The sequence below is a fragment of the Colius striatus genome, chromosome Z, assembly GCF_028858725.1.
Source record: "Colius striatus isolate bColStr4 chromosome Z, bColStr4.1.hap1, whole genome shotgun sequence".
Taxonomy (NCBI): Eukaryota; Metazoa; Chordata; class Aves; order Coliiformes; family Coliidae; genus Colius; species Colius striatus.
In genome coordinates this window covers 72,890,866-72,905,358 of record NC_084790.1, presented here as the reverse complement: position 1 = coordinate 72,905,358, position 14,493 = coordinate 72,890,866, and the positions used below count along the sequence as shown (strand labels likewise).

Genomic DNA, 14,493 nt, shown 5'->3' with positions numbered 1-14,493 from the left:
TAATTTATCGTAAACTTTAATGTTAATAAAATCAGCTGGAAGGAAGCTATATTTAATCTCTTTAATTACACCATAAGAAGTAAAATCTTAATTTGAACATCTATTTTTTTCATTTTACTGACAAAGCAAGAAGTGAAAACTAAGTTGACAAGGAGATTGTGCTGTTCACTTCCTCAGCTGAGTAATGACTCAGTGTCGTGTGAGTATAGGAAAATTAAATAAAAAAGAGATGAAATCTGGCCTATCATGCAGGCTATTGGTAAGCAGACTGCTGAGCAGCTTTTGTGTCAAGGGAATGGAGAAGTGTAACAGAAAGTCAGTTACTGTACTGGTTTTGCCTGTTGTTTCTTTAGGAGAATTCTGACTTTTTGTGTGCTCTAATTCAGCCTCTACTTCTGCTGTGGTGACTTCTGTGAAACTATTTCTAAGTCTGCAGGCCACCAGAAACAGGTTCCAGTCATTCTCAAATTTTGTAGAGGTTGCTATAAATTTTATATTTAACTTTTTTGTAGGAAGGAAGTATCTAATTGGCAGAGATAGAATAGAAAGCCTTGGTCCATACTAGGGAGGTTCTGCTGATGCTTCTGTTTTAATAATTAACATGAGAGTTGAAGATGAGATTTGCAGTATATTTCAGTGTTTCTGAGATGTGGATTTTTTTTCTTTTCACAGGTACATGTTTATTGTTTTGTTGTCTGAAGGTATGAAAATCATGTTTTCCCTGCGTTACTATCGTATGATGTATGTGAAGGTGGTCAAATTCTCATTTTTTAATAAATACATTTCTCTGGGAGGAGTTACTAATGCTGCATTCAGTTCACTTGAGTTTTGCAGTGAGTTCATACTAAGACCTTGCAATGGGCCATTTTTGAGCTACCAAATTGCTTTTGCCCAGGAGCAGCAAGAGTTCCTCCTTATAAAATAATTTTGGATGTTCTTATTGTCTATATGTTTAATTCCTTTTAGCTTTAGTTTGAGCTACAGTAATGCTAAGAAGTCCTGTCATCCTTAGGTACTTTACTGCACACAGACTTTTTCCTTTCCTTTGTTTTACACTTGCTGATGTTCCATTTCTGTGTCTTAGTTTAAAAAAAAAAAATCTGTTACCTATTATTTGTAAATTATTTCTGTGTTACTTTAGGTGCATGACTGTATGTTTCATCTGTGAAGTTAATATTCCTAGCAATATAAAAATATAACTGGAAGCCAGTTTTAATTCTGGTTACCTTTGGGTCTCTGCTTCTATTGCCAAACTCTGCCACCTCCCCCTGCCTGTGAAGGTTAGACCTAGCACCAGGCAGGCAAGAGCTATGCATAACATGAATACAAAGCCCCACCACTAGTTGGGGGAGCAAAGCGAGGAACCTAGGATTGCCTCTGCAGAAAAAGGCTTTGTCTTTTTTCTTGGAAAAAAGTGTCATGTTCAGTGGAACACTTCACACATACCTGCATCTCCAGAGATGAGCCTAAAAGCATAGAAAAGGTCAGAATACAGCAGTGAAACCCTGTCATGAGAAGAAAGGCAAGTAGAAGAAGATGTCCTCCTTCTTACCTCACACAGATAGAAAGATATGGTACCCTGATGAGTGCAGCATAACTCAGTGGCTTCCTGTGATGATGTGATTTTTCAATCGTATATGAAAAATCAAGGTCATTATTCATCGGTATTTCCTGCTGTGGATAGCCCTTTGTCATAGTTCTCATGTCTCCCAAACCACTTGCATATAAATGTATTTAAACAAAAAAAATCATGACTGAGTGCTTAAACACATTTCAACGCTTATGACATCTGTCTTTTTTTTTTTGTCAAGTCTAGATACACTGAAATGACATGAAGTGGGATGACATCTGTGGTCTTATATCCAGAGAAATCTGTGCAGAAGGGATTGGACTTTGTGCTAGATTTAAACATTTTTTAAGGATTTGGGATTTTTTTTCTGGGGTTTTTTTGGTGGTTTTTCTGGGTTGTTTTTGTTGTTTTTTTCTTCCCCTGGATGCTGTCTTTCAGGACTCGTGTGCTACAGCACATCCATAGCTGAACACCTACTCAACCCAACAGCTTTTGCAAGATGCCAGATTTCGAGGACAGTTTGAATGAATGTGCAGGCTTCAAAGCAAATCAGATAAATTTCATGCCTTTAGAGCTTTAAACAGAAAGCCGATGCTCTGCTAATAGTGCTGTTTTTTATAAGAATGCCTGTTTTTATATTAACAATATTTATTCTTCCTTGTAAGTCTTAAGTACATGCTAGTCCTGATCTGTTTCTCTTTTTAGTTTGCCAATTGCCATCATCCTTTATCCCTTTTGATACCTCAGGTTTTGTCAATATGTTGCATTTATTACCAGAAAACACAAATATAAACATCAAGAAAAAACTATTTCACCGTGAGAGTGATGGAGCAGTGAACAGGCTGCCCAGAGGTGTTGTGGAGTCTCCTTCCTTGGAGGTCTTCAAGACCCGCCTGGACATGTTCCTATGCAACCTGATCTAGGTGAACCTGCTTCTGCAGAGGGGTTGGACTAGATGATCTCTAAAGATCCCTTCCAACCCCTACCATTCTATGATTCTATGATCATGGGCTGAGCAGGAAATCTAGACAGCCATCTAAGATGTCCAAAAAGGCTTCCAGGCGGCTTTTTAGATCACTTAAAATTTTTTCCCCTAGAAGCATGTTTGAAAACATACCTTACTTCTGTCTCACATTCTTGCTTCTGTCCTCTTTTTTTCAGTTACATATGTCTCTCTATAATGCTTGTCTGTCCTTTATTTTGTGTGCAAAATGTATCCAAATAAGGCTAATGGACTGGGAACTGAAATATGTAAACTAATTATTTGTGAAATATTGCTAATTGTGAATAAGACATTTGAGACCAAGTGTTTTTGTACATTGTTTTTGTTGTAGATGTTCAGGCATTCATATAAACAAATGTGTAATACATTCATACAGTTGATTTTTTTTATGAAGTACTTAAACATAGAAGGTATTACTTAATACTTTACAGAAAAATTTGGAGTTTAATTTTATGATTCAGTGATTGTTGTAAAATAGCTTGAGAAATGGTCTATAGTTAAGGGTAAGGTGTTGACAAGTAACTTTCCTTTTGCATCTTGAAGTTAACAATTAAGCATTTTTCTCAACTGCATATTAGAAAAGTGTATGTTTTGTAAGTACAAATATCTGATGTTGTTTGTGAACCTTTGGGGAATTTTAGTGACTTACACTGAAAATGTATTTTTCTTTTCCAGTAGGTGATTATGGGACACTTATATGATAAAATTTTGCAACACTTTTTATGAAAGAGTTTACTTTTTCAATTTTTTTGTAAATGATGAATGAAAGTTATCAAATGTATCTTAAAATTCATGAAAAGCCACATATTAATCAACTCTGCACCTGTTTCATGCTGTATATCTACAAGAAAAATCATTGAAATATCTCTTAATGTTTGGAATGAAAATTGTGTTTTTTCACCTTAATCACAGCAAGTTATTTAAGGGTGCAGCATGAGAGCATCTTACTGTTCTACTTGTTGATCCTGGAACATTCACCATAGCATTTACAGTCTGAAGATGGAATTTTCACTATGTAAAGGACTATGTTTTCTGAATTATTTATATGGATTCCACTGTAGGATATTGTACAGCTTTATGTTTTCTGAGCTATTAAAAGGATGTCTTGTTTTTTTGGAAAACTCCAACCAAAAAAAATTGATTTGGAGTAAAAAATAACTAACAGCAAGCTCAAAAAAAAAAAAAACCCACCAAAACAGTCAGCTAGTCACTACCTTTGTGTAGACCTGTTGCCTAAGGAAGTGCTCATGTCCTGCTAAGGTCTTCAAAAGGATATAAAGTGTATGCATACTTTAGGACTGTTGCCTGAATGTCCTAGCAGACAAAGTTGCAGTGATAAATCACCTTCAGTAATGAGGAAAATGAATGGCAAAACTGCAGATGGATTTTTCTGTCAGACTGCAAGTATATTCAGTTCGTGCTGCAGGATCATGTTCATCTCCCCAGACTCATGTAAACATGCAGCTAGTGTCTCATTATGTAACTCCAGGAGAATGTGGATATTCATTCCTCTCATGAGCTCTCACTGATGTGAGGGTGTAGGAGCAACCACAAGTTTGAAGATCACTGAATTACACAAAGCTTCAGCTGTGCTAGGAAAATTATTTATACCTCTCCATGATCACTTTACTTTTCTTACCCAGAATAGGAAATCATCAGCATTGTAACAACCCTCAAGACAGACTTTTCTATTTTGTGTGCCAGTGGAAAAAAGCTTGGCAGTGAGTGGGAAGGCTATTGTGCATTGCCAGTGTTTCACTGTTAGCCATTTGTTAATCCCTTACCTCTTACCCCTTATCTGTGGTGCTTCTACTCTGAAGGATGGTTTCTGTCAAAGAAGGAAGACCAAATCTGAGCAAGCTGAAAGGGTGACAGCCTAGATCCCTAAAACTTATGGACTTTTGAAATGTAACCTTTTCCACAACTGTTCCACTTAGATAATGCAGAGGATAATTCAAAACATTTTACTGTTTTCTCATACATACGCAACTGTACTTGTGTTTCAGTGGCGTTTAACTTGACTGTAGAATCATAGAATGGTAGGGGTTGGAAGGGACCTTTAGAGATCATCCAGTCCAACTCCCCTGCAGAAGCAGGTTCACGTAGATCAGGTCGCACAGGGACACATACAGGCGGGCCTTGAAGACCTCCAAGGAAGGAGACTCCACACCCTACCTGGGCAGCCTGTGCCAGGGCTCCCTCATCCTCACAGTGAAATAGTTTTTCTTATATTTAAATGGAACTTTTTGTGTTCCAGCTTCATCCCATTACCCCTTGTCCTGTTGCTAGATACCATATATCCTACTTGTCTGTCCAAAATTGCCAGAAAACTTTGAGATTTAGAATGAGATTTTTTTTAGTTTAAAGCTATAAAGAGGTATCCAAAAAGTTTGTTAATATTAACAGAGCAACAGAGCTCTATGAGTCTTTTATTTTTACTTTTCTTGATATCACTTGGCTTACATTGTGCAGAGCTCATTTCCTTGACTAATGTGAGAAAGGAGGTGGGAAAAAGTCATCCAAAAGGGTTAACCTTTATTAATGTCATTAAGATGAGGACCAACAGAGTTATAAATAATTAATGCACAGTTCTAATTTTAAAGACTCTAAAAAAATCACCATATATCATACCTAGATAATCTGAAATTAAGAAGTTAGACCTCTAATGCTGAAGAAACTATTAGTTGAATTTATGGTATACACTTGTAGTTTTTCTGCTTACTAACCCCTGCATATATCAGAGCTGGAATCAATACATCGAGTTTTGTTCATCCCAGGGCTCATGTCAGCACAAAGACTGCTGATTCTGGTGCTTAGGTTATTTAATATATCTATTAATTATGTGTGAAACAGAATTGCTATTCAGCTCTTTCTTCTGTGGCTGTGTTGGATCAAACTAATTTCTCAAGGAGAATTAGTGAATATGGCTTTCAATATACAGCAAGACATAACTCTTCTATATATGCATTTTACTATCACTTACAGATTAGAATTACACTAGTTTTTTCCTGTGCATCAGATGCTGAAGTGATGGGCATAATACAAAGACAGCAGGAGGTTTAAATCCTTCACAATAATTTGAATAGCGAAACAAGATTCCTTGTTCTATTTGTGGCATAATGCTTCACAACATTGTGACTCAGATGCTTTACAAACCACGAATAAATGATTGTGTTATAAAACTATAACATTACCAGTCACAATTTTGACAGGTATTAAAACTGTTTTGTTATATGTTACAGTAAGTGAAAACATAAGAGACTACTTTTTGCTGAGGGCTGTGAACAGAAAGAGAATATTAGGTATTTTTGATGTAATGTCTCTTTTTATGACAGTTGTTAGCTGTCAATTAGTAATATATAATCAATTCTTACTAAAAACACTGTATTGATAGGGAAAAAAGGAATGGATATATCAAGTCATTGATTCTCCTATGCACAAACAATCTAATTCTTTATAACCCAATTAATTTGTATGCATTATTTGTATGGAAAGTCTGACGTAAACCCTTCTTCTGTGTCAGCTAAAGAATTTCCTGCGCAGTTAAACCTAAGGCAAGTTTGTTTTCATTGTCTCACTTACTTAACATATGTAGAGACAATAAGATTCTTCTACTTCATTTTGGAAGGTTAAACGAGCCAAATACCATTAACCTTTTCTCCTATGATAGTTTCAGGTCCTGACAAATCATTTTTGCATAGATTCAGTCCCACACATTTAATAAAGACAAAAGCTCAGAATTGTGTGAAATTTTCTGCTGTGTCTTTCAGAAATAGTCTGTGTGATGTAACACAGAATCTTATTTTCCTTTTTTTGTGGAGGATTCCCACCAATCTTTTCATAATCTTTCCATGTCATGTTAGTGTCTTCTAATATTCTTATGTTCTACTTACTTGGCAGTTGTTTGCAGTTTAAAAAGTCAGGTTTCCTAAGACAGTATTACACCTCTTAAAACTGTGGGTTTAGCATTATGTTATATTATTAGAACATCTGGATTTCTACAGTGTTGCTTCTCCACGTACTCTGGCTTGTGGGGTGTCTTCTCTTGCCTCTTCGTGATGTCCTCAATTTTGTATCATGAACAGTGTCCCAGATTTCGTGCCACTGTCACTAGGTATGATATTGTTATTCAGAAGCTCCTCAATGATTTCCCTCCAAACTGTTATTTTTCCATTTAAACATAACTGGTTATTGGTGTTAACCAGTTCATATGCATTTCATAATTCCAGTCTTAATCTTCTTAATCTTCTCCAGGCTGGCAGGTTTCCTCCTAGTACCATGTAAAATGACTTGCCAAAATCTGTTTCTTGTCCAGAAACTTATGACCACTCATAGTTAGTGTTGCATTCTATTATAGTACATGTAATCGAAATTATCCCAAAGTGCCCATAGTTATTTGAATGAATTAATTTTTTTTTAAACTCATCCTTAAATTAGGGTATTCAGCTTGCTGCTCTTCAGCCGAACAGTGTCATCTTGAACACAGCAGTTTATACATGTCTTTATTATATATGTATGGATGAAATGCCTCTTGAAGTCACTGGAAATATTGAATATAACTTTATATTTAGGAAAGCTAAATGCTAAAGACCAGGAATAGTTCCTGTTCATCTTATTTCTCAATTTATTACAAGACTGGTTTAGAAAAAATGGCCCACAGTTTAGTACCACCACAGATTTAGGAAGAGCTGGAGGGGATGGTGGATTGAGGTCTATGTTTTCTCTTTTAAATTAGAGAAATTGTTCTTAAACAATGCTTGAAGAAAAATTGTGTTAATTTAAAAAGTGCCATTTGCATTCAGTCTTTTAATATGTGATAGTCTTGCAATAATAAAGTAGGTTGGTTTGGGCTTTTGTGTGTGTGTAATAAGAACTTTCCCTTTTCATTACATCAATAAATCACAGAGATTAGAATGATTTCAGAGCTTGCAATGCAAATTGCATTGTGCTTACGTGTTTGCTATTGTATTTCTCTGCCACGATAATAAAGCATTGCCTTTTTTCTAATTTGTTCTCTTTTTATTCCTGCTTGCAGTTCGGAGTTCCTCAGAGCATGATTAGATGATACACATTTCTTGCCAACTTCTAGTTTCAGCTGGCGTGAAAAGAGGCAGGCACAAGTCCTTGCCAGTTCTTGCATTAGCTGTGGTGTAAGGATTGCTCAGAAGACAGTAGACTCTTCAGGAAAGTCACAAAGTCATGCCATATGAAAAAATAAAATGTTGTGCCTCCATGTGTTATATTGAGGACAATATCTTTCATTCACCCATTTCAGTGACCAGAAAGTGGTTGTATCATGTCAGATTGTATGTTCATTTTACAAAATATCCTCTCTTTGCAGTAACAAGTACAAGAAGCCAAGACAGAGGTGTAAGACAATAAAGACATACTGTGATATAGCATCAGCTGGGGCCCCGGGCATATGCAGTACAGCAATGTTGTGGAGAAACTGTACCTTTGTGTCTAACATAGCAATGATTTAAGTCTCCCACTAAGCTCTTGGCTCACTCTCTGAAGCAATGCAAAATTTTAGCATCAGCAACTTGCTGTGCCTTTAAGTTCTATGACTGAGCTAGAGATTTTTTTTTCTGGTTTTGAATCTTTAGAGCATCACTGTATGTATCATAGTTCTTCATGTGAGAAGAGACAGTGACTATTTCTATCAATTTCTCTCATGGTGTTACTGACATTATAGATCTTGGGGCTGGCCCTCTTTGGATTACTACCTCTCACCCTAGTCAACTATTCATCCAATGATCCACGTGTATGATTATCTAGTGGTCTTGGTTAGTACCTTTTTACTTGTAAGTTATCGATTTCAGATGTGACATCATAGTATTGACAAGATACCTACAGACAGCCTTCAAGATTCAAGTGCACTGTGATAACCATATAATGAAGTTTCTTATTCACTCTAAACTTCATAGAATCATAGAATGGTAGGGGTTGGAAGAAACCTTTAGAGATCATCTAGTCCAAACACCCTGCTTGTCCTCATGCTGTTTGCTTTTCCATTCATCATGCTGAACATCGATGTGACATTTGCACAGGATTACTTACGATGTAACTGGGTTCTCTTTCCAGAGTGCTAACTGCTTGCGCTTAGCTACACAGATTTTAATCTGACATTTTATTACCTACCCATTCAAAAGTGGGAGAACTTTCGCAGGCAGGCTTACTTTTACTACACTGAATAATTCTCATTTATATTCAGTAAATCTCACTACCTCCCAAATTACCTGCTTTTCCAGATTATCCATTGACCAATTCAGACTCTCACACATGTCCATTCTCCAGGAAACTTAATAATCTTTCTCTTTGCCTCCCAGGCTTGACCACTTTGCTTAGAAATTTTGAAGCAAAGTTAGGATCACATTGAATTGCTTTCATCTAGATGTTAATAATCAAGTTGTAAAAAGACTTTTTTTGTCCTTCAATATTGAAAGCAAATTTCTGTGTGACACCAAGATTAAAACCTGCTGTCATCAGGAATAGTTTATGATTTCAGTGTCAGTCCTATTGTTCTTAACTGTTTTCTCTATAATCTATTATTATATTTCTCTATTATCTTTTAAAAGTGTTGAGTGACATAATTTAAAATGCTTCAGTAAAGTTTTGTGTGTGTGGAATGCTATTATAATACTAAGTTGATTTAAATTTTTCTTTTCCTTGTTGCTGTTAATGTGTTATTGATTATCAAAAGCAAAATCTTAGTATAGTGGAGTATATCCTTGCTATGATTTCAGTGGAGCATATTTAATAAACCAAGGCATTTGAAACTGGAATGTAATAAAAGTGTGATATTTATACTAATAGAGCATTTCTCTTAAGTGAGTGCTGCTAATTAATCTGCTGTGAAGCTGATTGTATAATAATTCAGGATTACAGAAGAATTTGCACAGCAGAAAGACAACAAATAGTTTTGCAATGGTATTTTGTCATCTGTTTAAAATCTTTTGGACAAAATACATTATACAACTTTAAATAAAACTTACTGTGAAAATTCCCATACCATAAATTATATGTGTGAAAGTAGTTAATGGTTCTTCCAGTTACATTCATATACTGTTCTTCTTTGTGCATAAAGAAAAACTCAAGTGATTCTTTACCTTAGAGGGCTGAGGAAAGAGCAGAGTGTCAGGGTTTGTGGGGAAGGATGCTGATACCATTCAGCAATCAAACAACCTCTCCTTTTTTCTTCTGTTTTCAGTTTTATTTTTCTATATTGTCCTGTGATGGGATTTTAATGTGAAATTCTCAACATGAAAATCATGGATTAAACGTTTTCTGGAAAAAGTGGAGAATACAAAAGCACAATGACCTTGCAAAGCACACAGTAGACAGCTTTAAAGGAAAGGAAGTGTGATTTACAACTGGAGAGAAGGAAATCTCACCTGATCAGTTGATCTTTTATCTTTATTTAACATGTAAACTGTAGAGGGAAGAGAGTAAAGGATTCTTCCAAAGAGCAAATAGCCTGACCTAGCCCTTTCCTAGCCACTTTCCTCTAATTCAATCCCTAATCTCTATTCTAATTGTTCTGCCAGCATTCATTTCTTGTCCTCAGGGAAGCCATTTTTCAATTTTGCCAACACAGCTGCCTAAACACTGACTCAGTACCAACATTTCTGGTTCCTGTTCTCTCTGATAGCAAGGAAATCACCGACACCCTCATGTCCCAGGTTCATCTCATCTTAGGTGACAAACAAAATACCCACCTCCCAAGACAGAATAAATGTGCTCTGGCAGCTTTAGGTAGGAATTCTGTGAAAAAGGAGTATTTGAATCAGTTTGTAACAATGTATATGTTTTCATGCTCACTCCTGCTTTAACGTAGCAAACCTATCTATTTTATTAAAGGCAAACTTAACATAGCTTAAGGTAGCTCTCAGCATCAGGCTGTTGCTTTCCTCCATTTTACATGGTGCTAGTCTCAAAAATGCTGGCCTTACTAAAAGTAGTAGTTAGGTTTGCTAAAGCAGTGGTTTGGGATCTGAATGGTGCAAAAGGGAGATTCCAGAAATTTTGTATTAAAATTCTGATTCCTAAATATTACAAGATATATTTCTCGTACATGCTAATGGATTTTAAATAATTGTCATGGCTCTTAGTTTTGCTAGGAGTTATTTTATATTTATTGCTCTGTGCTTAATATTACTTCTGGTAGCAAAACCTGGATTCTGGAAAGAATTGCATTAGAATGAGCTAAGTGTTTTGAGTCTGACACGCTGTTTCTCAGACCTCACTTCTCTTGATTTCCTCAGTGTATGCAAGACCAACTTAAATACCCATCATAAAATCTGATTATAGCTCAAGCTTGCACCTCTTCAAACAACATTTTCTACCTAATTAGCACATTTTCCTTATATATTAATTACAGACCAATCTGTTTGCAGATGAAAAAGATCAGCCTCTTCTTTTTTATCTGCTACATGTGGGAAATCTGTTTCTCTGGAGTTAGTAGGTGTTAGCTGAGCAAAGAGCAGTGGGTCTTAAATGTATTTTTGATGTTACTATTTTACTCCTCGCTATTGCTTCCCATTTAAGAATAAATATTCATTACATTAAATTAATAGCCAGTTACATTTTGCTTTAGGAAGGAAATTGAGTCAGAAGAAGTTTTAAGATTTGCTCATGGTTTAGCTGCTGGCACAGAAAGGTATAAAAGACAGATACTTTAAATTCTAACCTGGTGTTTCAGCCATAAAATGTATTTTCTTGCTGTTTAGAAGATATTACAATTTCTAATTTCACAGTAGAATGTCTTTTCTTGCTACAGAGATATGTTGGAAATTACTCAGGGTGAGTTATGCTAGCATGATCTATAGCTTAATTGGCGTACTGTATTATACATATCCTCGCCAGCACAAATATTCCAATGGTTCTATTTCAGTCATTGAATGTCTGCATGGAAAAAAATGCTGAAACAAAGTCCATTCAGCTTTTGAATGTTAAGCAGCACTATCTGTTTATGTATGTAGGAAATACAAACAGCTTTGTGTTCTATAGACATAAATACAAGGCGCTCTTAAGAAGCATCCTCAGTATTGCTATCTTTTGGTAAGGATCTGTGCTAATAAGGATTTAGATGCAGATGAAGTCTTAGTGTTTCATCTGTAACAGTGGTCAACGTGCATCTAGGAACTCAAAAGTATTGCCTACAGACCTTCAGCTAAGACCTGTTTTGTTTAGTTTTGCAGTTACATGAAGTAAAGATAAGCTCAATGTATCAACCCTGTGGTTTAGTTAGAGGGCAATATTTGCTCATTGGACAGTGCTGAAACTGAGTCCAAAACAGTGTCAGTAATTCCTACTGAATACATTAAAACTTCTGTGCCACAATATTTAAGAATTGGTAACGATCAACGGTATCATTCTGGGTTCTTTTTGGGTAGAAACACTTCTGATTAATATCTTTATTAATTTTATTTTTCTTTATCTTTTTTACCTGTCTTTCTCTCTCTGTGTCATTCTAGATGCAGCAGTTGTTCCATGAAAACTATGAACACAACCGCAAGGGTTACATTCAAGATCTTCACAACACCAAGATTCACACAGCCATAACGCTTCATCCAAACAAAAGACCAGCCTATCAATATAGGCTGCACAATTACATCCTCAGCTGTAAAATCTCTGAACTGCGCTATCGGACCATCCAGCTCCACAGAGAAAGGGCTCTGATGAGCAAGCTCAGTAACAGTGAAGTAAATAAGGAAGATCAACAGCTGGGAGTGCTGCCATCTTTCAATCATTTTCAGCCACGTGACAGAAATGAAGTCATTGAATGGGAGTTCCTGACAGGGAAATTTCTTTACTCGATGATGGAGAACCAGCCACCTCGGCAAAGTCTAAGCAGTGTCCTGAGGGCTGCACTGGATGACACTGTGATGCAAGTCATGGAAATGATAAATGAGAACTCTAGATCTAGAGGAAGGCTCATTGATTTCAAGGAAATACAGTATGGCTACCGCAGGGTGGACCCTCTGCATGGAGTGCAGTACATACTGGATTTGCTGCTTTTGTACAAAAGGCACAAAGGAAGGAAAGTCACGGTTCCAGTGAGACGCCACGCTTACCTTCAGCAATTGTTTAGCAAGCCTTTCTTCAAAGAAGCTGAGGATCTGGATGTAAGAAGCTTGCTGGAAGGTACCAACTCTGCCACTCAGTCTTTCTCTTTTCTTTCAAATTCTTTAAAGATTTTTTCCTCGTCATTCCAAGACACCAAAGACATTGGGGGACACAGTGACAAGAAAATACATATTCTTGTCCCTCTCACAGGAAGATTTGACATTTTCTCAAGATTTATGGATAACTTTGAGAAGACTTGCCTAATTCCCAGGCAGAATGTAAAGCTGGCAATAATTCTCTTCACTTCTGAGTCAGGCCAAGACTCCAGAAAACACATAGAGCTAATGAAGGAATACAGCATTAAGTATCCTAAGGCAGATATGACCTTGATTCCAATGGCAGGAAAGTTTTCTAGAGGTTTAGGTCTTGAAATGGCCTCATCTCAGTTTGACAATGGCACTTTGCTGCTGTTCTGCGATGTTGATCTGGTATTCACACCAGATTTCCTCCAGCGATGCAGAGATAACACTATTCAGGGACAACAAGTTTATTACCCTATCATTTTTAGCCAATATGACCCAAAAGTAATATATGGAGACAACCCTCCAGCTGACAGTAGTTTCGTTTTCACAAAAAGAACTGGGTTTTGGAGGGAGTATGGATTTGGAATTACCTGTATTTACAAAAGTGATCTACTTACTGCTGGTGGATTTGATACCTCAATTCAAGGCTGGGGACTTGAGGATGTAGATCTCTTTACTAAAGTGATATCATCTGGCCTGAAGGCTTTCAGAAGCCAAGAAGTAGGAGTTGTCCACATTTTTCATCCAGTTCAGTGTGACCCCAATTTAGATCCAAAGCAATACAAAATGTGCTTAGGGTCCAAAGCAAGTACGTTTGCCTCTACTGTGCAACTCGCTGAACTCTGGCTACAGAAACATTTAGGTGTTAGGTACAATCGAACTCTCTCCTGACATCTAAGCCTATTTGACCTTTTTATGGGAGTTTACCTCATTATTGTTGTTGTTATTATTATTTGATTTCGCTGTCATAGTTTTAAACTCCCCCCTCCTCGTCTTCCAAAAGCTCTTGACCTCAAGTGTAATGAGTCTGCTGTTCACTGATGTTTCTTATACCTACTGAACTGGTGAGGTGAATTCCTTCATATTTCCTTTATTTGAAATTCAGTCAAGTCACAGCAATTGTATGGTCCCATGGAGCACATCCATCACAAGAGACTGTGTCAGAAGAATGTTCTCTTTTGGTTTTGGGATGCAGTTTCATCTATGTTGCATTTCTCAGATTTGATGTGATACAAACATTTACTGGTGAAGGTACCACAAAAGTGCTTTATGCTTCTTCTGGGGATGGAACTCTATAAGATAAACTTGAGTTTTATAATTTATATGAGGACTTATGTGTATAAACACTACTTTTCTTCATCTTTAGGATTTTTAAAGTAAATGAATAACTATGATTGTACCTTTATTTTTAAAAAAGAAAAAGAAAAAGAAAAGCTGAGGAGCTACTTGCAGATAAAACTGGTACTGGCTACCAAGGTCCTTAAATGTCTTATTATAATCACAAAACCTTCACTGTAAATTAACTTTATTTTCACAAGGAACAGGATTTAATCAAATGCCCATGTACACTTCAGAAGATTTGTGAACCAACATCCTTCTATTTGCAGGCAAAAAGAGACTAGGACTTAACATGGTCATTTATTATAAAGTGCAGGCATACAGTAGTATTCTTTTGACACACATAATAGAAGTTACTGTTTCTCTTTTAGTATAAGTCTCCCTTACATAATTTTCTTTTATATTCCTTTTATAAAGCTGCACTTGATACA

At 36.4% G+C, this 14,493-nt stretch overlaps 1 protein-coding gene across 1 annotated transcript in view; it reads left to right on the top strand.

Annotated features, from left to right (window-relative positions):
* Window positions 1-13,780, top strand: part of CHSY3 (chondroitin sulfate synthase 3) — a 161,526-nt gene extending 147,746 nt beyond the window's left edge. Inside the window, exon 3 of the mRNA XM_062018910.1 lies at window positions 12,050-13,780. Coding sequence (XP_061874894.1) covers window positions 12,050-13,615 — 1,566 coding nt within the window. The 3' untranslated portion in view covers window positions 13,616-13,780. The remainder of the gene's footprint in view (window positions 1-12,049) is intronic.
* Window positions 13,781-14,493: the final 713 nt, after the last annotated feature.